This window comes from Quercus lobata, chromosome 7 (genome assembly GCF_001633185.2).
Source record: "Quercus lobata isolate SW786 chromosome 7, ValleyOak3.0 Primary Assembly, whole genome shotgun sequence".
In the NCBI taxonomy this organism is placed as follows: Eukaryota; Viridiplantae; Streptophyta; class Magnoliopsida; order Fagales; family Fagaceae; genus Quercus; species Quercus lobata.
Window position 1 is genome coordinate 17327299 of NC_044910.1, and position 24963 is coordinate 17352261.

At 32.7% G+C, this 24963-nt stretch overlaps 1 protein-coding gene across 1 annotated transcript; it reads left to right on the top strand.

Annotated features, from left to right (window-relative positions):
• Nucleotides 1-222: 222 nt before the first annotated feature.
• On the top strand, nt 223-24963 carry LOC115951686 (glutamate--cysteine ligase, chloroplastic-like). Its single transcript, XM_031068845.1, has 17 exons — nt 223-367; nt 457-581; nt 12028-12410; nt 16351-16501; nt 16698-16805; nt 20211-20303; nt 20971-21054; nt 21217-21285; nt 21361-21431; nt 21528-21596; nt 21912-22005; nt 22559-22648; nt 23023-23103; nt 23535-23627; nt 24509-24589; nt 24673-24742; nt 24825-24963. Exons 1-17 carry the CDS (start codon nt 223-225, stop codon nt 24911-24913), a joined length of 1896 nt encoding a protein of 631 aa, XP_030924705.1. The 3' UTR covers nt 24914-24963.

Below are 24963 nucleotides of genomic sequence, written 5' to 3' on the forward strand. Positions count from 1 at the left end.
AAGAATAGCCTACATCAAGCAGTAAGCTGTTGTAAAGAAAGCTGCTGCAAAGGAAGGGCCTAAAGGTACGGGTCCAGCACACGCGTCATCTAAGAGGAAACCGTCAGAGAAAATTGACCGTCCTCCAAAAAAGCCCAAGTGGTACCCAAATCAGTTGTCGGGTTAAAGGCTGAACCTAAGAAGATGGTTACTTCGATAGGTCCAGGAAAGGGCAAATGACTCATGACGAGCCCTGCCTCCATCGAAAAACCACCCGTCCTTCTCCGCGAGGACTCTAAGTATGCGCTGGAGCAACTCTCGTTCATAATCACAACTGACAACTATGAGGACTTGAGTAACCACGCTATAGAAGCTGTGGGGGAGACAGGTCTTTTCAGTATTGCGCAGGTAACTGTGTCCATCCCCTTTCTATTTTTCTTTATTTTTCCTTGCTTCTAACCCTTCTTTTGTTTTTAGGCGATGCTAATGATGAAGGGTTTGATGGGTCGTTGCCTAAACCACCGACGCTAGACCGTGTTAGGGCGAAGGCGAGGTCGATGGAGGATGAGCTTGCTGAACTGAAGGCTTGGAAGAGGCGATGTGTGAGTATTGCGACTCTAACGCATACTTGATAGAGCTCGGTGGTACTTACGCGGACGGCTTCGACGACTGCCTTAGTCAAGTCAAAGCTTCTTTTCCAGACCTGGACTTGTCATATGTTACAATTGATGCCCAAGCCCAAACCTCAGTTTAGCCCGTTCATTTTGAGAGCATGGATGAATTATTCGCTGATGATGCCCTCGTTGACGAACCTCGTGGCGATGGAGAGATTGCCCTAGTTGAAAGTCAAATTAAACTCGTTGATGACAGCACCTATTAACCTGATGAAGTTATGGAAGAGAGAGATGAGAATGCACCTGTCCTGCAATAGTATTTATTTTATTTTATTTTATTTTATTTTTGGCGAATATGTAAAGATTTTTGAAGAGCAGTTTGCTTATTTTAACCGTCGCTTTCTGTATCTAGACTTTTCCCTTCACAAGCTTTCGTAATATATAAATTATCCGTCCGCTTTTATTCCTGTAGATGAATCCGTTCAGTTTATAGTTATATAAATGTAACTCATTCTTTAGGGTGAATCCATCTACCTTGTAGGTTTAAGCAAAAAACATTTGAGCTTAACGGGCTTAAGTCATCTTCTTGGGATGATTTGTCCACTATATATAAATTTTGCAAATTTAAGCAATTATTTTTGGGATGATTTCATCCAACTTAAGGATCTTGTTAAATATAAGCTTTTTCAAGATGAGTCCGTCCACTTTATGGACTTGAGGTTGAACCTGTCCACTTTTATGGACTGGTTCATCCTCTTATGGACTTATGATTTTAACTCATGTGGTTGAATCCATCCACTTTATGAACTTACCATTAGCTATCATGTTTTAGGGATGATACCCATTCACTTTGGGCTTGTCACTAATCATCCTTTGAGGAAGAAACCTGTCCACTTATGGACTTGTGTCTGTACACTTTATGGACTTATCATTAGTCATCAATAGCTTGAATCTATTCACTTTATGGACTTATAATTAGTCATCCTTTGAGGATGAAACCTATCCACTTTGTGGACTTGAATCCGTCCATTTTATGGACTTATAATTAGTCATCCTTTGAGGATGAAACCTATCCACTTTGTGGACTTGAATCCGTCCATTTTATGGACTTATCATTAGTCATCCTTTGAAGATGATATCTGTCTATTTTCATATTTATAGAAATGTAGATATAATAAACATGTGGCATTTCTGAATAACTCCTTTTATTATTATGGTAATTCATGTGTAAAAAATTGTTCTTAAAAGATAAAAAACCTACCCTTGGGCTTAAAAGAAACTGTAGACAACAATAAAAATTAAGCTAAAAGGAAATAAACTGGAAATGAGGAGTGTCGTCACTCGTCTACTGGTAGTACTACTTTAGGTGCTCTGTGTTCCATGGGTGAAGCAACTTTTGCCCGTCCAGTGTCTCCAGGTGGTATGCTCCATTCCTATGCCATGATGTGACTCTGTATGGTCCTTCCCAGTTTGGTCCTAACTTCCATTGGGAGGGGTCTGTTTTGGCACCCATCACCTTTCTCAGGACAAGATTTCCAACCTGAAAGTCCTTGTGTCTGACCTTGGAGTTGTAGTGCTTGGTCATGAGATTCTAGTACTGCGCTAACCTCTGTTTAGCTGTTGCTCTTACTTCATCCACCAGATCAAGTTGCAGGCGCATTGCTTCATCATTCTTGCTTTCGTTATGGTTCCTTACCCTGTACCTTATAAGTCCCACTTCAATCGGGATGACTGTCTCGCTTTCGGTGCACTTCAGCTGGGATGACTGTCCAAAATTCAAACTCAATGAGACTTACTTTTTGTCATGGTTTACCAACACTACAAACTCAAATCCTAACAGTTTCAAATATTTTTTAATAGGAAAAATTTTGCTAGAAAATTTAAATGAAACATTTTTTTTTGGATGAACTAAATGAAACATTTTTTGAAACTTTAAGATTTAAATGAAACATTTTAAAAGTCTAAGTTTTAATGAAACATATCTAAAACATTGAGGTTTAGAAAGTATTTTAACAATTATTGAATGATTTAGAAATGTTTCCTTATCCATTGCACATATTATTGGTGTGATGGTCACTCTACAAGTATAAGTGTTTGTGGGGTATAGAGGTAAGGGTTGGGAGTTAAATTTCCAGGAGGGAACTTCACATATATATACATTTAGATTAGGTTAGAGTATAATTTCTATCTTGTATTAAAAAAAAAAAAAAATTCTTTGCTTAATAGGTGTATTTTCCCAGATGAGCACTATACGGTTCTTTTTTCTTTCTTTTTTTTCCCTGAAAATCGTTGTACTTAATCCTTGGTTATGATTATTATTTTGGAACTACTTTCTATGTACATTCGTGAACTGTGTACTAACTTATATGTGGTCTTAGCAGAATACGTACAGAACACGAAAAATTTGGTTTTGAGTTAGGAAGTTTACGTCCAATGAGATACGGACAAATAGCAGAGTTGCTCAATGGTATTGCTGAGAGATTTGGTTGGGATAAAATAATGGAAGGTGACAATGTCATAGGACTCAAACAGGTAAATTGCTTCTTTTTATTATTATTTGAGTTTCATTTTAGTTAATATAAAGGATATAATTATGGAAAATTATTGAATATTCTAGGAGTACCATAAATGTATATTTTCCTTCTCTCACATGAATTGTGAGTCTTATCATAAATTTATTTAATGAAACTCACAATTATGTGAAAGGAGGAATAAATTTATTGTATTTCGAAAGTACTCAATAATTACCTTACAATTATACTCACAAGTCACAGTTGAAAATGGTTTCTCCATGTCAAACATCAACATGCTTTCAAATTCCCCTCCGTGTTTATTGTAAGCCAAATAAAAATTATATAGGTAAATTTGTTTGAATGAAATTTATCATGAGCCAGGGAAAGCAAAAGGTAACATTGGAACCTGGTGGTCAGCCTTAGCTAAGTGGGGCACCTCTTGAAACTTTGCATCAAACTTATGCTGAGATTAATTCACACCTTTGTCCGGTAATTAAGTTGTTTCTGAAGCCATAGGCAAACATGTTGCAATAAATAGTCTAAAGTTTATTTTTATTTGTGGGTTCCAGTTAACTTAATTGGTAAAATTTTTGATGGTTGAATAAAAAATTTGGAGTTCAATCCCTGCCTACATAAAAAATGGTGTCTTGGTCTGATGATAAAGAGTATCATCAGGAGTGGACGTCATAGGTTAAAACTCTTCAAAAAAGAGAGTTTATTTTCATTTAGTTTGGGGCCCATGGGTGATTGGTAATTTTGGCATTAGTGTTTTGGGAGGATTCATTTTCTATATAACTTCACATAGTCATGCATGTTTATCTTTTTATTAGATCAAAATATAAACTCTTTTTGAAAAACATTTTAATCTGTTGGGGGTGATAAACATCATAGAGACATTTTGAGTAGTTAATATAATATATAAAGATATACTTAACGCAAAAATTCTAAGCTCAATAGGTATGAACTCAACTATATTATATTAATCACTCACTCTTCTCAGTAGCATCCATGTGGGACTTTACTCACTCATGTATATCCAACAATCTTCCACTCACATGTGAGTCTTTCCCTCTCTTTAGGCTTCAAGACCTTTTTATGGGTCATGAGCAAGTCCTACTCACTCTTCCCCTTGCCTTGTGAGTTTTTTCTTCATCAACGCGTCTTCCATGAGTCTCTTGTATGCCATCCATAAGAACTGCATGTCAATCTTGCACACTAATCCATAGGAACCCAACTCACACTTCCATGTCCATGGGAACCTTGAGCCACACCATGATTTAGCCCATTGGCAATACTTCTTTGTTGGGTCTTTTTTCCAAAATCTTTTGTATGAGCTTTATGGACTTACCTTGTGCAAAATACCATATCTACTCCATCTGTAAAAGTGTTCTAAGTATACACATCATGTTCCCGGTCCAATTTCGAAGGGGGCCTTGAGAACCTTGTCACCTACAAAAGGGACTTGTCCAGTTGTCCCTACTCCATTTTAGAAATAGCTCCAAATATCACTTGTTAGGGAGATAAATATATTAGGGAAATACCTTTAGTAGTTAATATAACATATAGAGACACATTTAATTCAAAAGGTCTAAGCCCAATGAATATGAACTTAACTATGTTATATTAATTACTCTCTCTTCTCATTAGTATCCAATATGGAACTTCACTCACACTTATATAACCAAGATAATTGATAGCAAAACAATCTGCATATACAAACTCCTAAACCTAGCCTTGTCGCCCTTTGTTGTGTTCATTTTTTGCCTTCTGCCCTTTCTCTAAAGCACTTTCTAGTTCTTTTTGCATCTACTCGAAGATGAAACTATTTGAAACCTACATTATCTGGTACACTATCATCCAAGGGTTCTTGTGATATTTTTCTCTTTCTAAATTAAGAACGTTTTCATGCAGCAAGGTACTGAATATTAGAAATATAGAATACCGTTTTTATTTTTTTCTTTTTCGGTTGTAATTTATGCTCCCTTCCATTTATTGTGGTTGGCTAAGGGAAGCCACTTTTTATTTTATTTTTTTTCTCAACATACTTTTCTATCAAGGGTAAGATGCTTAAAAGGAACTCTTAACAGATCAAAACTCATAAACTGAATTTTCTGGTGACTATTTTGAAAGTTTGAAGACGTTTCAAGTCTTGTGAACAGTTTTATGAAATATTTTGACCCTCCATATGTGCCTTTTGATGAAATATGGGTATAACTTGAAATCCTATTGGTTATTCTCCATAATTATTATTTGTAGAACTTAACAATTTGGTTGTATTCTAAAGACAAGTTTGTGATAACCCTTTAACAACAAGAGTGTGGGGGTAAATATTGTCTAAAGATAACAATATTGTGCCTCTAAGTTATTTATTTTCTGTTTTGTCTTTGTGTTAACCTAATTCTTTCATTATTACTTTGTGTATTATTCCCATCATTTTGCTTGTAATCACATGTACATAATGTTTGAATAAGTTATTACCGGCCTAATGCTAGAGTCGGTGATGACTCTTACAATGAAAAGCTCAAATGTGATTGGTTGACACTCAGTCCTGATGTCCACCACCTCAAGTTGATTTAAGTAAAAGTTGACCAAAGCCCCCAAACTAGCCTTTGCCATATTTTAGTGAAGTGTTTGTGGTTGAATGTGATGCCTTTCACATAGGCATTGGCGATGTAAACCAATTAAAAGGGACAAATAATTGGGTTAAAGTCGTAGTAGTAGGGGGTTTATTTTATGGATTCATTTTTAAGCTTTAAGATTTTAGTGATGTTTGTTTGCTACTTATTCATACCTACGGATTTTATTTCGAATCTGAGATTAGAAGAAGCCCAAGTTTCCTACCTTCATTAAAAACAAAATAGTGGACTTTACTTATCCAAGAATCAAAAGGCAAGTTTGATTCAATGTTTGTAATGATGCATTGCATAATGTTCATTGTTGCTCGCTCCTCCTCGCTTATTCCTAACTAATAAGTCAATTTTGGCATATTTCTCGATCACATGTCAATCCTTAAATTGATGGGTAAAGCGATATAGGATTGGCGGTGACAGATCCCTGAGTTTTAGCGGCTTTATATCAATCGATCGATCTGATCATGACAAAATCACAATAATTGTATAAACTCCTTTATTTATGCTATGCTATCTCTACTACCTTCAAAGAGTGTGTTAGACATGAATATAAAATAATAATAATTTATAACTGATGTGTTGATGAATAATGTCTCGATAATTGTTTTAATCTATTGTTTAAAAATTATTTTGGACTTAGTTTGTTGAGCCTAACTAATACAAGAGTGTTTTGGGTGAATTTAGCTAGCTAAATATTTGGTTTGTTTACGTAATTTTTTTCTCCTCTTATATTCAAAAAGTATAACTCATCCTTCAAATAAATAATAATATTTTGTTGTAATAAAATTTATAATTTATTTCATTTTTAAGGATTGATATTACTAAAGGATCATTATTTTTTCTAATGGTAATAAGTTTAGATATATATTTTAATTTTCTTGATACAATATGTAAAAACTCACATAATTTTTTATTATAAAGAATCACATATTTTTTTAGTAAATATTATTAGTTAGATATATTTATTTTTATATTTTTAAAATTTATAATTAAATTACTTATGATGTTACTGATTCGACCATTGGTCTAACCCCATTCGAACTAGAAATCAGCAACCATGCTTTGAAGTTTGAACAAGTTCAAGCATTGCCTAGACTTTATTGGTGTCTATAGTTTGCTGCAATTAATAGCCCTTAGGGCCTTTGGTGTAACTAAGTGAGCAATTCAACAGGAGTTGGCCCTAGAGCTAGGCCACTTAAGCCATGGCTAAAGGCACCCTACTAGAGAAAATGCTCCTAAAATTGGGGTCAATAAGTGATTTTTTATGGAAAAAAATTATCAAAACATTAATTGCTGTCAAAACATTAATTGCTTTATGGGAAATACAAAAACTGTCAAAACATTAATTTTTTTTTTCTTTTCCAATAAAAACTTTCTTTAAATGGACTGTTAACCTTTGCCTTAAGGGCATCCGTTAGCATTTCCCTTTTTAAAAATATGTGAGTAATGCTATTACAAGTTTTATTATATATGGTTTACAAATTGATGTGTCACCGATCACATAAATTAAGTCAAAAAACTCATTTATTATCTTATAGAAGTGAGTAATGCTATTACAAGTTTTATTATATATGGTTTACAAATTGATGTATCACCGATCACATAAATTAAGTCAAAAAACTCATTTATTATCTTATAGAAGTGCTACTAATCACATTCATTGAAACATCAATTTGTAAGATTTTTGTACTAAATTTGTAGTAACTTTAGCATTATCCCAAAAAAAAAAAAAATTATGAATGAAAAATGCTAAAGCTACTACAGAGTCTACCGTAAAAAATTTACAAATTGATGTGACAAGATTATGATTAGTGTCACTTAAACAATATAATAAATAAATGTTTGGATCACCATTTTTTTATTTGGTGATATGTCAATTTGTAAAGCTTATATAGTAAAATTTGTAATATCTCTAACATCGCTCAAGTGAATTACTCGGACTAAAAAGTAAGAATGATGGATTTAAAATAAATAAAATTATGATATAAATCATTAACTATTTATTATGTTTAATAAACTAAATATATTTTTAAGTAATATTTAAAATATAAAAAGACTTATTTAAAACGATAGGACTCAAATTGTATTGAGCTGGCTCTAATTTCAACAATATTTCTTAATCTAATTCAAACCAAGAAAGAGATTTGTTGTTTCGATGGTTTAATTTGAATCAGCACACTCACTACATGTGAGTGCATCAAATGGGATTATAACCCATGGTTAGTTACTGACAGTCATAGTTGCAAAAACATAAATCATATTGTAAATCAATTTTTAATTTTTCTATATTATATATTATATTGTATTATATTGTGTTTTGTAAGATACATAAACAACTAAACAAGAGGCAAAGATGACATGTTATAAAATCCAATCATTAGATATGAAACTAGGTTATCATCGTAAACAAGGGGAGAAGGTGGGGCATCATTATAAATAAATAAATAAAAAATAATTTTCAAACATTGGGATTAACTGTTTGATTTTCTACGTGATAATGATATTCTCAGAATCTTTCTTGTGTAGGTCATTGTTTTGTTTTTGTTTTTATTTTCAGCATTAGCATGTAGCGGTGGCGCCGCATACTTGCAAAAACATAAATCATATTGTAAATCAATTTTTAATTTTTCTATATTATATATTATATTGTATTATATCGTGTTTTGTAAGATACATAAACAACTAAACAAAAGGTGAAGACGACATGTTATAAAATCCAATCATTAAATATGAAACTAGGTTATCATCGTAAACAAGGGGAGAAGGTGGGGCATCATTATAAATAAATAAAAAATAATTTTCAAATATTGGGATTTCCTATTTGATTTTCTGCTTCATAATGATATTCTCAAAATCTTTCTTGTGCAGGTCATTGTTTTGTTTTTGTTTTTGGTTTTTTTTTTCAGCATTAGCACGTAGCGGTGGTGCCGCATGCAACGATATGTATGATTTTATGTACTTGTAATATATATAAATATAAATATAAATATATATATATATATATATATATATAAAAGTGTTATATATATAATTATTTTTAAAATAACATATTTTATTTATTTTATAAAGAAATTTATCGAACACCTTAACTTAAGAATCTCAAAAATTTGAGTTTAACAAAAATTCACAATATTTTTGCAACATATTTAGAACTAGAGTTGGTTTCACCATTATTATTTTATCCAAACGTAATTATGATAAATTATAAGTTTGAAAATAACTTTTCTTTCAAACCTTTGTCTTATATCCCCACCTACCCATCATGCCATGTGACCGGTCTTAACCACGCCTTTTTCCTTTATTTATTTATTTATTTTATTTATTTTATTTTATTTTTTATTATTTTTAAAGAAAACATTCACTACCCTTTTTTAAAACTTTATTTTATTAAATAATAAAAACAATGCATTTTCACTCGGATGGTTGCGAAGTAGAATATTTCAAAAAAATATTTTATACATTTTAGAGTGTTTGTTTCACAATAAAATAGTTTGTCACCTATAAAATATTTTCAATCATAGAAAAACCCAAAGAAAAGTTGTATAAAATGTTTTACCATTGAAACTAAGGTAAAACATTTTTCCAAAATTCTCACACAACTCTCCCCCCCTTGACAACTGTTGTTGTCTCTCTCGACAACTCTTCATCTCTCTCACTCTTTGGTCCTCTCTCCCACAAACAGACCATCATGCCACTCATAACTAGCCATCGATCTAATCATTGGTGCCACCCATCATCGACTTCACCTCCACCATGGTCAGCTCCACACACTGATTTTCATGTTCGAACTTCCTGGGTTTTTTTCATTATTTTACAACTCCAATGTCTCTAACTCCACCTTCATTAGCTCCCCCACCGGTTCTTAGAATAGGTTTTCTTTTTTTGCTAGTGGAATTTTTAGGAATTCTTTCTAGGGTGGTCACAAATTATACAAAAATTTAATTAAAAAAATTTGAATATATTGACACCACAAAATGAAATAAAATGAAAAAGAGCCCAAAATAATGATAGAGAAAAGAAAAATAGAGAAAGTGAAATAGAGCAATGGAGATACATGTTACGATTGCGAGCCAAGCCACTAAGGAGCAGAGCTCATGATGTTAACGATGAGACTCATGGCCACAATCTCTCTCTTCATACCGTTTTTAGGAAAATGAAATTATGGATTATTTAATTATTTTTATGGAATGGGTTGAACGAGTTATTAATCTGAATGATTAGGGGTTTTAATTTGTTTTTAATGAGCTTTTGTTCAAGATTTTTTTCATTTGTTGTTGTTTGGTCTAATCTTATTGTTTTTGAGCTGTTTTTGATATTATTTGAGCTCATTTTTATTCTAATTTGAACTTTTACTTATGTTTTTGTTTAAGGGCATAAGGATCATATTTGAGGGCCAAGATTATTTTGTTAAGTAATGTTAGAGACACAACAAAATGTCACAACAATTTTTACATTAGCATACAAAAAATTTTAAATTAGAGATTATAAAAAAACCTATGTGTGAGTTGTCATGCTAATTTGGAATGTTGTAAAATTGTTGTGACATTTTATTGTGTCCTTAGCATTATTCTTATTTTCATTAAATTAAATCCAAATTATTGATATATCAACTCATGGTGATCAATATTTTTTTTTAGAGTAGACAAAACATGCTGGGTGGGCTTACTGGTCTCTGTTTTTAGGCTGGGTTTGTGAATTTTATTGGGTGGCTATGTTGGTTTGTGGGTCACGGCGATTGTTGGGATTGTGGGTTGTGATGGGTGGTTGGTCGGTTTTTTTTACTCTAATTTGTGGATTTGAGTGGTAGGTGGAGTGATGATGGATGGGTTTGTGCCGATCTCGTGGTGTTTTGGATGGCCGGTGGAGTGGTGATGGGTTGGGTTTTGTTGATTTGCTGGTGTTTTCTTGGATTTGTTGGGTAGTGAGATTATGAAAAAAAAACTTCATTTTATTGTGAAACAAACACTTGAAAATTATTTCTCATTATTTTAGTTATACAATCAAACATTGTAAAATGAAAACGTTTTCCAAAATATTTCACTTCGAAACAAACGGAGAGTTAATCTATAGCAACTTATTTCTATTTTCTTCAATCAAAAAATAATAATAATATGTGGCATTTTTTATATATATATCTTCTTCTATAGCATTTGGTAATTTACTTGGTTAGCCTTATACTCCTCAATGCTTTTGCTTTTGAGGAATGATATTATTATATAATTTATTTATTTATTAAATTGAAATAAACATAAATTATGTCCTCTCTCTCGTGGTTTACGAGTTTCTTACTCCTCTAGGTTGCCTAGGGGTTTAGGGTTTTTTTTTTTTTCGTTTGTTTTGTTGGTTCTCTTCCCTAACCGAAATGGATGATCACATGTACTTTGGCAACGAGGGCAAGTGGATCTTACATAGTAGTACCATTTTGTTCTTAATCCCCAACTGTAGGCACCAAAACTTCTATTTAAGCACGGACAGAGAGAGTAAATGCAAAGAATTCCCACTTCCGCTCTCAGCCTGTTTTCTCTAGGAAGATTGATTCCTCTTAAAATATTGCTTCTATTTAAGGAATCAAACGCCAATACCAACACTAGTCAACACCACAAATCCTGATTTCATTCCAAGTAAAAGAAAAAAGAAAGGTTAATTATCCATTGCAAAAGCTCATTTTTATGCTATCTTATATACCTAGATATAATTATTTAATCAATCTTGAGTCCTACATGGAAGTTCCCTTCTAAAGTATTCCCATATGCATGCAGTTATTATGTATTGCGATTTTTTTTTTTTTTTAAATTTTTTTTGCAAAATTTATAATTATATCTAAATGGTTGCTTTTATAGAGAAGCCAGGAGAACGGTCCCATCCATGCCTTTGATGGAAAATAACTTTCCACATGACATTTGATGTCTCATTAGTTTTGAAACTTCTTTTCGTTGATTAAATGCAACTTGTGTCCTTATTTGCTTGAAATGCTAATTTTATTTTTTATTTTTTTTTTTTTATTATTTTTATTTTTTTTTATAATCATTTTGTCAAGTCTAATATTAATTTGCAAGAGTCAAGAGAGACAAGGAATAAGCAAGATTTCCTAGCTCTCTCTCTCTCTCTCTCTCTCTCTCTCTCTCTCTCTCTCTCTCTCTCTCTCTCTGTGGCTATGGTCTTCAAAATGAAACCTCACTCGCATCAAATCAAAATTCCATGCAAATGATACTAAATTTATTGACGTTCTAGATAACTATCAATTATCAAAGTTTTGATTATATCTTTGGACGATAAACAATATCTTTTCAGGGTCTCCTAATATCAAGATTTATATTTTCGAATACTAAAGTTAATGGATCATCTGGTTTGCTTGTGTTTCTTCAAGAGCAGGCCATGGCACCCTCTTCGTCGACAGTTTTGCCGCATTTCATGCTTTCAGGTTGGGCAACAAACGATTTGGGGGTGTCAAAAAAGAAGGGAACTTGTGGGGGTATCATTTGCTTGCAACGTAACTCATTTGAGCCATGGAAATTGCGTGTACACAGTGCACGAGTGCCAACCAACCGAGGGCATAGACTCATTGTTGCTGCAAACCCTACAGAGGCAGCTGTAATTCCAAACAAACCATTGATCACAAAAGAGGATCTTGTAGCATATTTTGCCTCTGGATGCAAGCCTAAAACAGAGTGGAGGTATGGTTTTTAGTGTTTTTGATGCCCACCAATGGAAAATTTATCCTTAGGGATGGCTAATAATTCACCCTCTCTCACATGGGATCACATGCATTATTTTGAAAATTTTGGATAATTAAGAAGTTCTAGCTAGTATCCAAAATGAATATTGTTAATTTATCCAAAATTTAACATTTTCCTTGGCCGCATAACAATTTCAATAATAAATATTATTAAATTAACACTATTTTAAATTATTTAATAATAGAAATAGAATATTGCGCTTAATTTTAAATACTGAAAAATGCATTTTAACAGCATTCACATCTAACTCTTCAAAACTTATTAAAGGGCACTATATAGCGTTTTGTATTTTTCAATCTCTCTCTCTCTCTGTGAAGGCGGTCGATCTAGCCATAGGTGTTAGCTATGGAATGTAGGATATAGTTTGTGGTGGTTGAATTGACTATGGGAGCATTAAGTGGTCATGTGTGAGAGAAGTGCAACACCAAATGTAAATCCTCTAAAAATTTCAATTCTAAATTGATGTGAGAGAGTTGATACCCTCACCTTCTTCATCCTTCTGATCTCTTCTATTTTATTGCCCAATTACTCTAGATGGGAGATGAACAATGGTGAAAAAAAAGGTCACCTCAAATATAATCTCTCACAACTCTCATTAGTCATTTATCAAAACAAAAATCTCTCATTTGTCATTATTGTATTTCTTTCTCCAATAACTCCATAATCATGGAATTCCCACATTTGATGAGATTACTAATTTTGAATGATAGACGAAAAAAAGGCTCTTCTTATTTGGGATGAAAAGAAAGTAGATAAAACTTTGGATAAAAAAAATGGGTATAAAACTTTCATGGTGAAAAACTAAAATATTTTTTTATCCTCTCAATTTTTTTATCCACTAAAATATTTCTGTTCTCCTAATCAAACAGAGTTTTATGTCAATGGTAGACCCAAATAAGAAACAGGTAATAACTTATAAAGTCAATTATTGTAAAAAGTATTGTATTAATTATTGCATATGTAGCGTTACTATTCTTTCTGGTCGTTTTTCTCCCTCTCTTTCACTCTATGACATAACCACCATCACCAAAGCAATCTCCATGCCCTTAGGGGAAGCTATACTCAATCTCTAATTCAATCAATGAGATTATGTATGTGTTTGGATATGATTATTTTTGCGTTTTGCATCCATGTCTGGACTTTCATGCGTTTCAACCTTTTTTTTCTCTCTCTCTCTCTCTCTCTCTCTTTGTGTTCCGTGATTGTTGACTTAATATAGTGTGAACAGTGCACATCTCAGCAACTTTTTCAGCACCTTTTAATCAACTTTTCGGCAACTTTTTAGTCACGGGACCCACAAACCTAACTTTTCAGCAACTTTTTCATTAAAAATGGGTCCCATGGTACTATTTACACATTTAAAAATTATTTTGCTACAGTGTTTTCAATTTTCAGTTTCAGCAAAATAAATTCTATCCAAATGAACCCTATATATCTTGGGATTTGGACATTGACCAAGGCTTAAGACAAACAGATATAGAACGTTGACTATGTTCCTCTCTTTCCAGCTGACAAATTTCTTTTGTACTTAATAGAATCTACGTCTTTTTGTTTTTTTGGCTGAATAAAAGACTTTATTAAGGTCAATTGGTAAATCTTTAAAAACCTTTATGTTTATGAGTAGATTCTAGAATTTTTTTTCCAAATAACATTAAATATCAAAAAATTTAGTTAGTTGTCACATTTCAAAACAATGTTGGAAACTAGCATCTTGAGTGTCTAAAACTTGAGTTCCAAAATAAAACTCGAGTTTTTAAGTCTCGATTGTAGGTGGTGGCAGAACTCGAGTTTCTAAGACTTGAGTTTCATTCTACTTCCTCGTGTTCTTCTGAGCTAGACCCAGCGTTCAATCGTCGTCAGATCGTTCCTCCTTCGTTGTCAGATCGTTCTTCCTGTCATCAGATTGTTCTTCGTTCTGGGTTTCTTCCTTTGTTCTTCATCTCTGTTCTTCGTCGTCAGATCGTTCCTCCTTCGTTGTCAAATCGTTCTTCCTGTCATCAAATCATTCGTCGTTTTGGGTTTCTTCATTGTTAAGGTTGGGTTTTCTTTTTTGGGAGATGCTTTTCTTGTTTTTTTTGGTTTTTGAAAAAAATTTCATGTGGGTTTCTTCATTTTGTTTTGCTAGACCTTCAACGTTCTGCTAGGTTTCTTTTTGCACTTAGAAAATTGAGTCTCAGAGACTCGATTTTGATTTGGTACAACTCTAGTCTTTAAGACTCGAGATTTATGTGGCATTTTCCTGTCAAGTTATCAAGTATAAAGCGAGTCTCTGACACTCGAGTTTTATATACAACTCGAGTTTTGCTGAATCCTTTCAAACGTCTATTAACTTACTATTTTATCGTCCCTTACTATGCTAGTCTACAAAATCCCTCTAGATTCTATTATCTACTCATAAACATAAAGGCATAATCTACTTATAAACATAAAGGTTTTTAAAGATTTACCAACTGATTATCTACTCATAAACATAAAGGTTTTTAAATATTTACCAATTGACCTTATAAAACTTTTTCTAGTGGACTAGATGCAATTAGTTTTTATTTTTTTGGTAAATTACTTTTTAAACCTTAGAGATTTAATTATGATTCATTTAAACCTTATTTTTTTTCAAAATGTTTTATTTAAACCTTGAAATTTTGAAAAAGGTCTCATTTGCACCCCCACAGTTTAGTTAGTTAGTTGTTTATTTAGACAGAATTTTGACACATGTCGTGACAGCCTACAATAACCAAAAGACCAAATTGCCCATATATTCATTAACTGACCTGGTTCCTCACTGTTTTGTGGCTTTTTCCACTAAGTCTCTCGCTTCACTCCCTCAATCCAGGTCAATTATATAAGTTTTTTGAAGATCCGTTTACCCATTGCCTTATGAGTTTACCTATCAAAAAATAAATAAATAAATTCCGGCATTGTTGTTGGGTAAACGCAACAAAAAACTTACATAATTGACTTAGACTGTGGGGAGGCGATGGCAGAGGAAGCTAAGAGAGGGTGGCGTGGCAGTCATCAATGGGGCGGTGGCTTTGTCAAACCTCAACAAACTCACCTTTTTTTGTTTTTTTTTTCTTTAAATTTCTTTTTCTCTGTCTTTTCTCTTTCATTCCACTTGCAACTCTCTCAAGTCATCTTCTTTTTCCATTAAACTTACATAATTAGCTTAGATGGAAGGAGTGAAGCGAGAGACTGAAGGGAAGAAGATGCGAAACAGTGGGGGAACCAGATCAATTTATGAGGGCAATTCAGTCTTTTGATTATTGCAATTGTCACATCATGACTTGCACATCGGTCTAAATTTTGTCTAAATTAAAAATAAATTAAACGGTAAGGTGTAAAGTTACAAAATCGGAAATAATAGTTTAAGAGAGTAAAATGTAATTTTTTCTAATTATATTCAAACATTAGAATTTTGGATAAGTATCACCTTTTTTTTTTAGAAACTGGATAAGTATCACTTAAACCTAAGATTTTGAAATAAATTCATTTAAACAAGCCAATCACATGATGTTTAATGGTTTAAATATTTTTTAATAAGAAAAATTGTGCTAGAAAATTTAAATGAAACTTTTTTTTTTTTTGGGAACTAAATGAAACAGTTTTTGAAACTTTAAGATTTAAATCAAACATCTTAAAAATGTTTTAATGAAACATATCTAAAACATTGAGGTTTAGAAAGTATTTTAACCATTATTGAATGATTTAAAAATGTTAGCTTAGTAAGGGTACTTACCCAGATGAGCACTATACAGTTCTTTTTTCTTTTCTTTTTTCCCTGAAAATTGTTATACTTAATCCTTGGTTATGATTATTATTCTGGAACTACTTTTTATGTACATTTCTGAACTATGATCTAACTTATATGTGGTCCTAGCAGAATAGGTACAGAGCACGAAAAATTTGGTTTTGAGTTGGGAAGTTTACGTCCAATAAGATATGGACAAATAGCAGAGTTGCTCAATGGTATTGCTGAGAGATTTGGTTGGGATAAAATAATGGAAGGTGACAATGTCATAGGACTCAAACAGGTAAATTGCTTCTTCTTTTTTATCTGAGTTTCATTTTAGTTAATACAAAGGATACAATTATACTCACAATTGAAAATGGTTCTCTCCGTGTCAAACATCAACATGCTTTCAAATTCCCCTCCGTGTTTATTGTAAGCCAAATTAAAATTAAAATTCTATAGGTAAATTTGTTTGAATAAAATTTATCATGAGCCAGGGAAAGCAAAAGGTAACATTGGAACCTGGTGGTCAGCTTGAGCTAAGTGGGGCACCTCTTGAAACTTTGCATCAAACTTGTGCTGAGATTAATTCACACCTTTGTCAGGTAATTAAGTTGTTTCTGAAGCCATAGGCTAACTTGCTGCAATTAATAGTCTAGAGTTTATTTTCATTTAGTTTGGGGCCCATGGGTGATGGGACATTTTGGCATTAGTGTTTTGGGGGGATTCATTTTCTATATGACTTCACATCGTCATGCATGTTTATCTTTTTATTTGATCAAAATATAACCTCCTTTTGAAAAACTTTTTAATCTGTTGGGTGATAAACACCGGTAATATATTTTAAGCAATTAATATAATATATAGAGATATACTTAACACAAAAAATTTAAGTTCAATAGGTATTAACCCAACTATGTTGTATTAACCACTCACTATTTTTAATAAAATCCAATGTGGGACTTTATTCACTCATATATATCTAACAATCTTCCACTCACATGTGAGTCTCTTCCTCTCTTTGGGTTTTAAGTTCTTTTTGTGTGTCATGAACAAGTCCTACTCATTCCCCCCCTTGCTTTATGAATTTTTTCTTCATTAATGCATCTTCCATGGGCCTCTTATATGCCAACCATAGGAACCACATGTCAATCTTGCACGCTAATCCATAGGAACTCAACTCGCACTTCCATGTCCATGGGAACCTTGAGCCACACCATAATTTAGCCCATTGGCAATACTTCCTTGTTGGGTTCTTTCTCCAAGATCCTTTGTGTGGGCTTACCTTGTGCAAAATACCATACCTACTCCATTTGTAAAAGTGCTCTAAGTACACACATCATGTTCTTGCTCCAATTTCGAATGTGGCCTTGAGAACCTTGTCACCTGCAAAAGGGATTTGTCCCTACTCCATCTAAGAAATGGCTCCAAGTAAACACATCATGTCCTCATTCTAATTGCAAAAAAAAACTTTGATAACCTTGTCACCTTTACTGCATACCACCATAAACTCATATCTCACTTTGTAAAGTTGTAATTTACAACTATTTTGTGTTAGCTTTAATTACGTGCCAAATTTGATTGTAATTTCTTCAATTATATTTCCTTGTATTTATGTGGGTTTTTAATTGTAAGGGATGAGTGTGAGAGAGTGTGAAGACTCAAGCTTAAAAGGATGAACAAGTGGATTTTGCGAGTATCTTGCGAGAAACTTACTTGCGAAATAGTCACGTGTAGATCACATGATTGGAAGGCGAAGAGTCATGCCAGCTTGGAGGATTTTGCGAGTGTCTCGTGGATAAGGCCTTTCCACAAAATACTCGTGAAACATTTTGTTTGGCAAAATGTCATGTTATTGTTTTACCAAGTTTTCATATTTCGCTAAGTGGGGTTCGACAATGGGTTTGAGTCAATGATTGAAAAACGTCATTTTCTTAATTTAAATTCGCGTAAAAATTAAGGAACTATGGTCCTAATTGAACCAGAGAGACAGTAATTCACATCAGTGTCATAGAATTACTTAGCATAAATACCATACTATTAGGTTAGGTACCATATGAGCAGGTTCGGCACAACCCTTGGATAGCTTCTTCGATTTCTCGATAAAGAGAATAGGACCAACAGTGGTTCGAATGTATGTATAAAGAATTTCTTTTTTTTATACTTCTTACTATTAAGTAGTGCTCATAAATCTCATGATAAGTACCCAAAGATTCATAGTGAACTTCGATAGGAGCTTCTCTTGAAGCAATAACGCGTTGGTCTAGTTGCCACCAGAGTCATAAAGTACTATCTAAATTGATTCTTACACTATATTTACCCTCATTATCCAGATATTGTAAGAAGTGTTTTTCAGAGAGAAAACCCTAGAAAATACATTTGAGAGTTAGAGATTGTTATACCCATAATCATCTATATCTTTCCTTGTGATTTTCCTCTACTCTTACCTCTCCATCTTTAAATCCTTGAGAGGTTGATAGTCCAAACACTTAACATACCCAATCTGAGTATCAAGTGAGATTTTGGTGCTCCTGGGAAGCATTAGAATGAGCCATTCATTGGCAGACGCAATTGGACTAAATTGTGGGATTCAGGAAAGTTAGAGAAGACAAGGTTCCGAGAAGCAATTTGGTAGCAAGAGTTTGGAGCGCTCAAGAACATTGGGAAGACTAGGCTTGAAGGGTCTTTTGTTATTCGTGCACTTCAACTTTATTCTCTAGTGGATCGATTACCACTTGGAGGGCGGCGGAGAGGTTTTTCGCCAAGTTCTTCAGTTTCCTCTTCAATAACACGTCTCGGTATTATCTTGTATTTGCATTTTTCTTCCCTACTCTTTAAGCTTTTCTGTTATTGTTGATATTGGATGAATATGACTTAGAGTAGTGTTATTGGTTGTTTACGCTCATTTACTCTTATTCCACACTTAGTTTAAGTTAGAGTAAAAGCAAGCTAGCCATGATTTTTATTAGGGGTCTAAACAAGCTCTTGTGTTTTCACACAAATACGAGCTTTCACACTTGTTAGGGAGATAAATAAATTGGGAAAATACCTTGAGTAGTTAATATAATATATAGAGACACATTTAACCCAAAAAGTCTAAATCCAATAGATAAGAGCTTAACTATATTATATTAACTACTTTCTCTTTTTCATTAGTATTTTCTAATATGAAACTTCACTCACATGTATATAACTAATATTATTGATACTTTATTAGGATAAGAAAGTGAAAAATCTGCATATATAAACTCCTAAACCTAGCCTTGCCCCCTTCTGTTGTGTTCATTTTTTGCCTTCTGCCCTTTCTCTAAGGCACTTTCTAGTTCCTTTTGCATCTACTTAAAGATAAAACTATTTGAAACCTACACTATCTGGTACACTATCATCCAAGGGTTCTTGTGATATTTTTCTCTCTCTAAATTAAGAACGTTCTCATGCCGCAAGGTACTGAATATTAGAAATTTAGAATACCGTTTTTATTTAATTTTCTTTTATGGTTGTCTTTTATGCCCCTTTCCATTTATTGTGGTTCGCTAAGGGAAGCCACCTTTTTTCCTCGACATACTTTTCTATCAAGGGTAAGATGCTTAAAAAGTGTCTTAGAGCATTCATATCTTGTTAAAAAAAAATACTCATCTTACTATTTACAAAATTACTTTATCTATTTTATCTATAAATTTTCACACTTGTTACTCATATAGGCTAATTACTAACACTAGTTTATTATCCACAATTATCACGGCTCCTGCTCTCCCTCAACTTAAGTACATTTTCATGAAACAAGGTATTCTACTATTCTATATTAGTTTAAAATAAATAAATAAATAAAAGGTATTCAATATTAGAATAGTATTATATATTTAGCGAGTTTATCTTTCTCTCTTTTACTCTCTTTAAGTTTAAATACATTTTCATGCAGCAAGAATAGTTTTTATAATTCGAGTTTGTCTTTTAAAAATTAAAATACTTGCTTATGCAAAAGAAATCTCTTGATATATTTCATTTCAAAGGTTAAAGCTGTAGCTGGAACAATGGGGATTGGATTCCTGGCAATTGGTTTCCAGCCCAAATGGGAAGACAAAGACACGCCTTTGTTACCAATGGTATTGTATATTGCTCCTTCCAACAACTCTTTTTTTTTTGGGTGTTGGCATAAGCATTTATACTACTTTGTTGTACAAGTGAAAACATTACATAAAAATAGGGATTAGTCAAACCAGTAATTACATGGGAACCTCTCACAATTAAACGACGCCCGTTCATTAGCAAAACTCCAACATCTAAATCATAAGTTTTACTTTCAAAAGTTATCAATTTTAGTTTTTCCATGAAATTCCACATTCGTCTAATGCTCTTTACCTTAATCCTTTTTCTTTTTTTTTTTTTTTGAAACAGGACAACCTTCCCAAATTCCTTTTTCTTTTCTTTTTTCTTTTTTAACAGTTAGATAGGGGAGGGGAAGTTTAAAGCATAGGCATAAAACATAACAAAGGATGTCCTTATCACTTAATTTTCTTTTTCCCCTTTTTTGGTGGTGGATGAATAAGAATCTTCATTAGGACCTTAATGAATCAAGGGAGGAATTCGATCCTTCTCCTCCTAGACCGCTTAACACCTCAAATGTTATAGAGAAATTAGAATACATTTAATTAGGCTAGAATAAAATTTCTATTTTGTGTTAAAAAAAAAAAAAAACTCCATAGTTCTCGGTTAACCTTTCTATTATTATTATTATTATTATTATTAAATTGACCAAGCAATTTTGCTCAGGCAAGATTTGGGATTGCAAGGAAGTTTTTTTCCAAGCGTGGCTCACTTGCACTGGATGTGATGCATAGAACATGTACTGTTCAGGTGAATGAATTTAGTAGTTGCGGTGATAAAGTTCAAAAGCTGGCTAATTTTCGAAATCTAAAAAGGCATTCATTGATCGATTCGGTGGAAAGACTTTTGTTTCAGCTTAAAACTTCATAATGCACATTGATATTCACTTGAGCTCACTTTGAAATTGTATAGGTTAATCTGGATTACAGTTCCGAAGTTGACATGGTCAGGAAATTTCGGGCTAGTCTTGCTTTGCAGCCTGTAAAGTCTATGGCCTTCATTTTCTTGTAAAATTCTGATTTCATTGAATTTAACAACTGTAACAAAATGAAACAGGTAGCAACAGCTCTATTTGCAAATTCACCCTTCACTAAAGAGAAGCCTAATGGTTTCCTCAGCATGAGAAGGTTCTTTTACAATCTACCATGAAATTATTTTCCTTGCATATCTCAAGATATTTGCTTCCTACTTACTACTCTCCTGTTTTTTCTACATTTAAACAGCCAAACTTGGACTGACATTGATGAGAGGCGCACTGGCATGATTCCCTTTGTCTTCAATGACTCTTTTGGGTTAGTTTATTCTATTGTCACTTGTAGAAGATAGCAATCTATATGTTGACAATGACATTGCTCATTTTGTGAGAAAATAAATAGATCAATAAGGCTAGTTTGTTTCAACAAAAACCTTTTTTTTTTTTTTTAATATAACTCGTTTTCATGTGTTTGGTTGCAACTTGCAACCATAAAAATTAGTTGGCAAACATTTTTCGAGGTTAGGTACACATAGAAAATCAATAAAAAAATTATGACTCTAATATTGATATGAATCACAACTTTTATTGATATCACAATTAATTTAGACATTTTTAAATTTTCTTTATGCAGGTTTGAGCGCTATATTGATTATGCACTTGATGTTCCAATGGTTTGTGTTTATCGGCAAAAGAAGTACATTGATTGCGCTGGAACGTCATTTCGGGTTTTCCATCTATTACTCAATATATACTTGAAAGTCTCTAAATATTTGGGCTGTCTTCTTTAGCTATGCTGTTCTTTCCTTAACATTAATTTTTTAATGTTTATGAAATTTTAGAGTGAGTTTGGTAAGGTGGAAAAGTGAGGAAAAAATCTGTAGAGTAAATGGAAGATAGACGATATCTTTTCTTATTTAATAGGATTGAAAACTAGAAGCAAAGAGAAAGGGAGAGCTGCTTATTTTTATTCTGGACCCGTAATTTTTTGATTTTTTGAAAATGAGAAAAATAGAAGGGCAAATGGTTAAAGTAAACGATTTGACAATCTAAAAACCTTCAATCTATTAAAGACAATTCAATACAAGTGTATATAAGATACTTTGTTTTGTATCAATTTTTATGTCCCTTCTACCAAACACTTACCATAAAGAACATTTTTTTTTTCCTCTTCCATCCTCCTTCCATTTTCTTTTCACACTTTTCTATCCTGTTACCAAATAAAGCTAATAATCTATTTAATATATAATTAATAGTGGTCATATCTTCATCAATATGCAGGACTTCATGGCAGGAAAACTTCTTAGTCTTCCAGGTGAATTTCCAACCCTAAATGATTGGGAAAATCATTTGACGACAATATATCCGGAGGTCTGTTCCTTGTGTGGGCAATGCCCATTTTTTTGTAATCTTCTATATTTAGGTGTTGCTGTTGAATTTGGAACTATTGCACCATGCAATTACCCCTTAATGTGAAAGAGAAAAGTTTAAAAGGCAAAAGGTAAAAATGTACATGTGAAAAGGAAAATAGTTAAAAAAATTTTAAGGGAAAAAAATAAATAAATAATCTAAGGATTGAGATTCAAAGTGAACTATTTAACTTTTGATCTCAACCTTTACAAAATAATTTCACAATGGTTATTGCATTAGATCTCAAACTGTTAGTGCCTATACTAATATTATTATCAAACTTCCTTCATGATTTACTAGTGCATAATAATATATGTAATACCTTACTTGTTCAGGTCAGATTAAAGAGATATTTGGAAATGAGGGGTGCTGATGCAGGACCTTTGACGATGTTGTGTGCTTTACCAGCATTTTGGGTAGTAGTCTCTTTGTTTTATTTATAAATAGTCAGTCTTTTCTTAAATGATTCAAAAGCACATAATTATATGAAATAAGCATCACTTTCTAAGATATTTAATTAGAAACATTATAGAACTTACACATTTGACTTGAGGACCAAGGATATGAAACTAGTAATTGAGAGATTTTCAACATGGTTAAGTGATTTCAAGATAATATTATGACCGTCTGTTGTAGAGTCATGTCCATGCTACAGCTTAGATACCATATAACAAGTTAGAGAGAGCTGCAACTTATCTTTGATCATTTCCATAAAATTTCCAAGATCATATGTCATACGACTTACGTATATTTAGAGACAATTAATCATCAAATGATGTGTGCCCAGTTAATTTGGATAACTAATATCCCAACAACTTTCTAATTTTAGTTATTTGTTAAATTTCAGGTAGGTTTATTGTATGATGAGGTTTCACTACAAAATGTTCTAGAAATGATATCTGATTGGACCTCGGAAGAAAGACAGATGTTAAGGGATGAGGTAATGCAAGTACTATAAAATATTCTTTATTTTGTAGATATTCTATTATTTTGTCTTATTTTGTATTTTGCATGAGTAATTAGCATGCAAATAATACAAAACTTATAAAATAATGTGTGATTAGCATTTTGAAAGAAGAAATGATTTCGATTCATTTTGCAAATAATACAAGGATGAAAGAGAGATGTTATTTAAAGGAGAAGGAAGAGAGTGAGACTGAGAGAAGATGGAATTATGAAAAAGATGTCTATCTAGATGGAATTTGTAGCTGGGATTTTGACTCAACAATTTGTGCCAATAAGTTCGGTGAAAATTTTGAATTTCCCCTTCTAATTATGCTAAACCACAAAAAATTACAAGCAGTAGAGTTTAGAATGCCAATTAAACCCCAAATTTTAGAAAAAAAGGCATGGTGTTCAAAATAACAGTGGTATGCTGAAAACATGTATACTTTTGGCATGTTGGATAGTTTGGTTTTGTATTGCAAATATTAGTGTTCGACTGTTGAGAAGATTGTAAAGACAGAACCAAATATGAGGGGTTATAGTCTAGGAAAATTTAACCTCTTTCGTGAATCTAGTTATATAAAAAGGCCATCAACTGTTATTTTTCATGTCTCAACAAACGTGATATTTTCAGATGTAACGGGCAGTGTTCTTTGATTATCAAAGTAGCATAACTTTGATAAGGTTAAGCCTCTGGTTACGTTTCATACTTTAACAATCACATCATAGTGAAACCATCATCTATAACTCGGATACATATGATGCTTTATATTCTCTGTTTAATTGTTTTTTACTAAAAGAAAAAAATGCATTAGTTTTATTACATCTTTCTATGGAACTGAGATGACAATTCTAAATTAAACTTTTATATCATAGGTTCCTAAGACTGGTCTAAACACACCATTTCAAGGAGGCTTGCTAAAGGATGTAGCTGTAAGTGTGATAAAGTGGGCGAAGGTAATTTAGGCAAAAAATTATTAGTGCCGTTGTTGTTTTAATTAGTTGGCTATCTTCTAATACACATACGTATTCTTCTGTAGGATGGCTTGGAAAGGAGAAGCCTCGAGGAATCAGTGTACCTGAATGAGCTAGCAGAGGTTGTTGCAACAGGTAAATAATTTGTAAGGAATGTGTGTATTCTTTTGTCTTCACAATACGCAATACATGCATGATATGATTTTAACTATTGCAGGTGTGACACCAGCTGAGAAGCTTTTGCAGATGTATAATGAAAAGTGGGGACATAATGTGGATCATGTCTTTGAGGAGCTACGCTATTGAGTTGAACTAGCTAGATTCTTATGGCAGTTCACTAATGCCCTTTGTTGTGT

What these genes read in the sequence shown, in the direction of transcription:
- LOC115951686 (XM_031068845.1), top strand. Translation starts at nt 223, where the DNA reads ATGACGAGCCCTGCCTCCATCGAAAAACCACCCGTCCTTCTCCGCGAG. An exon ending in ATAGAACATGTACTGTTCAG is followed by an intron (nt 21,055 to 21,216) that starts GTGAATGAATTT and finishes GAAATTGTATAG; the next exon opens with GTTAATCTGGATTACAGTTC. An exon ending in GTGCTTTACCAGCATTTTGG is followed by an intron (nt 23,104 to 23,534) that starts GTAGTAGTCTCT and finishes GTTAAATTTCAG; the next exon opens with GTAGGTTTATTGTATGATGA.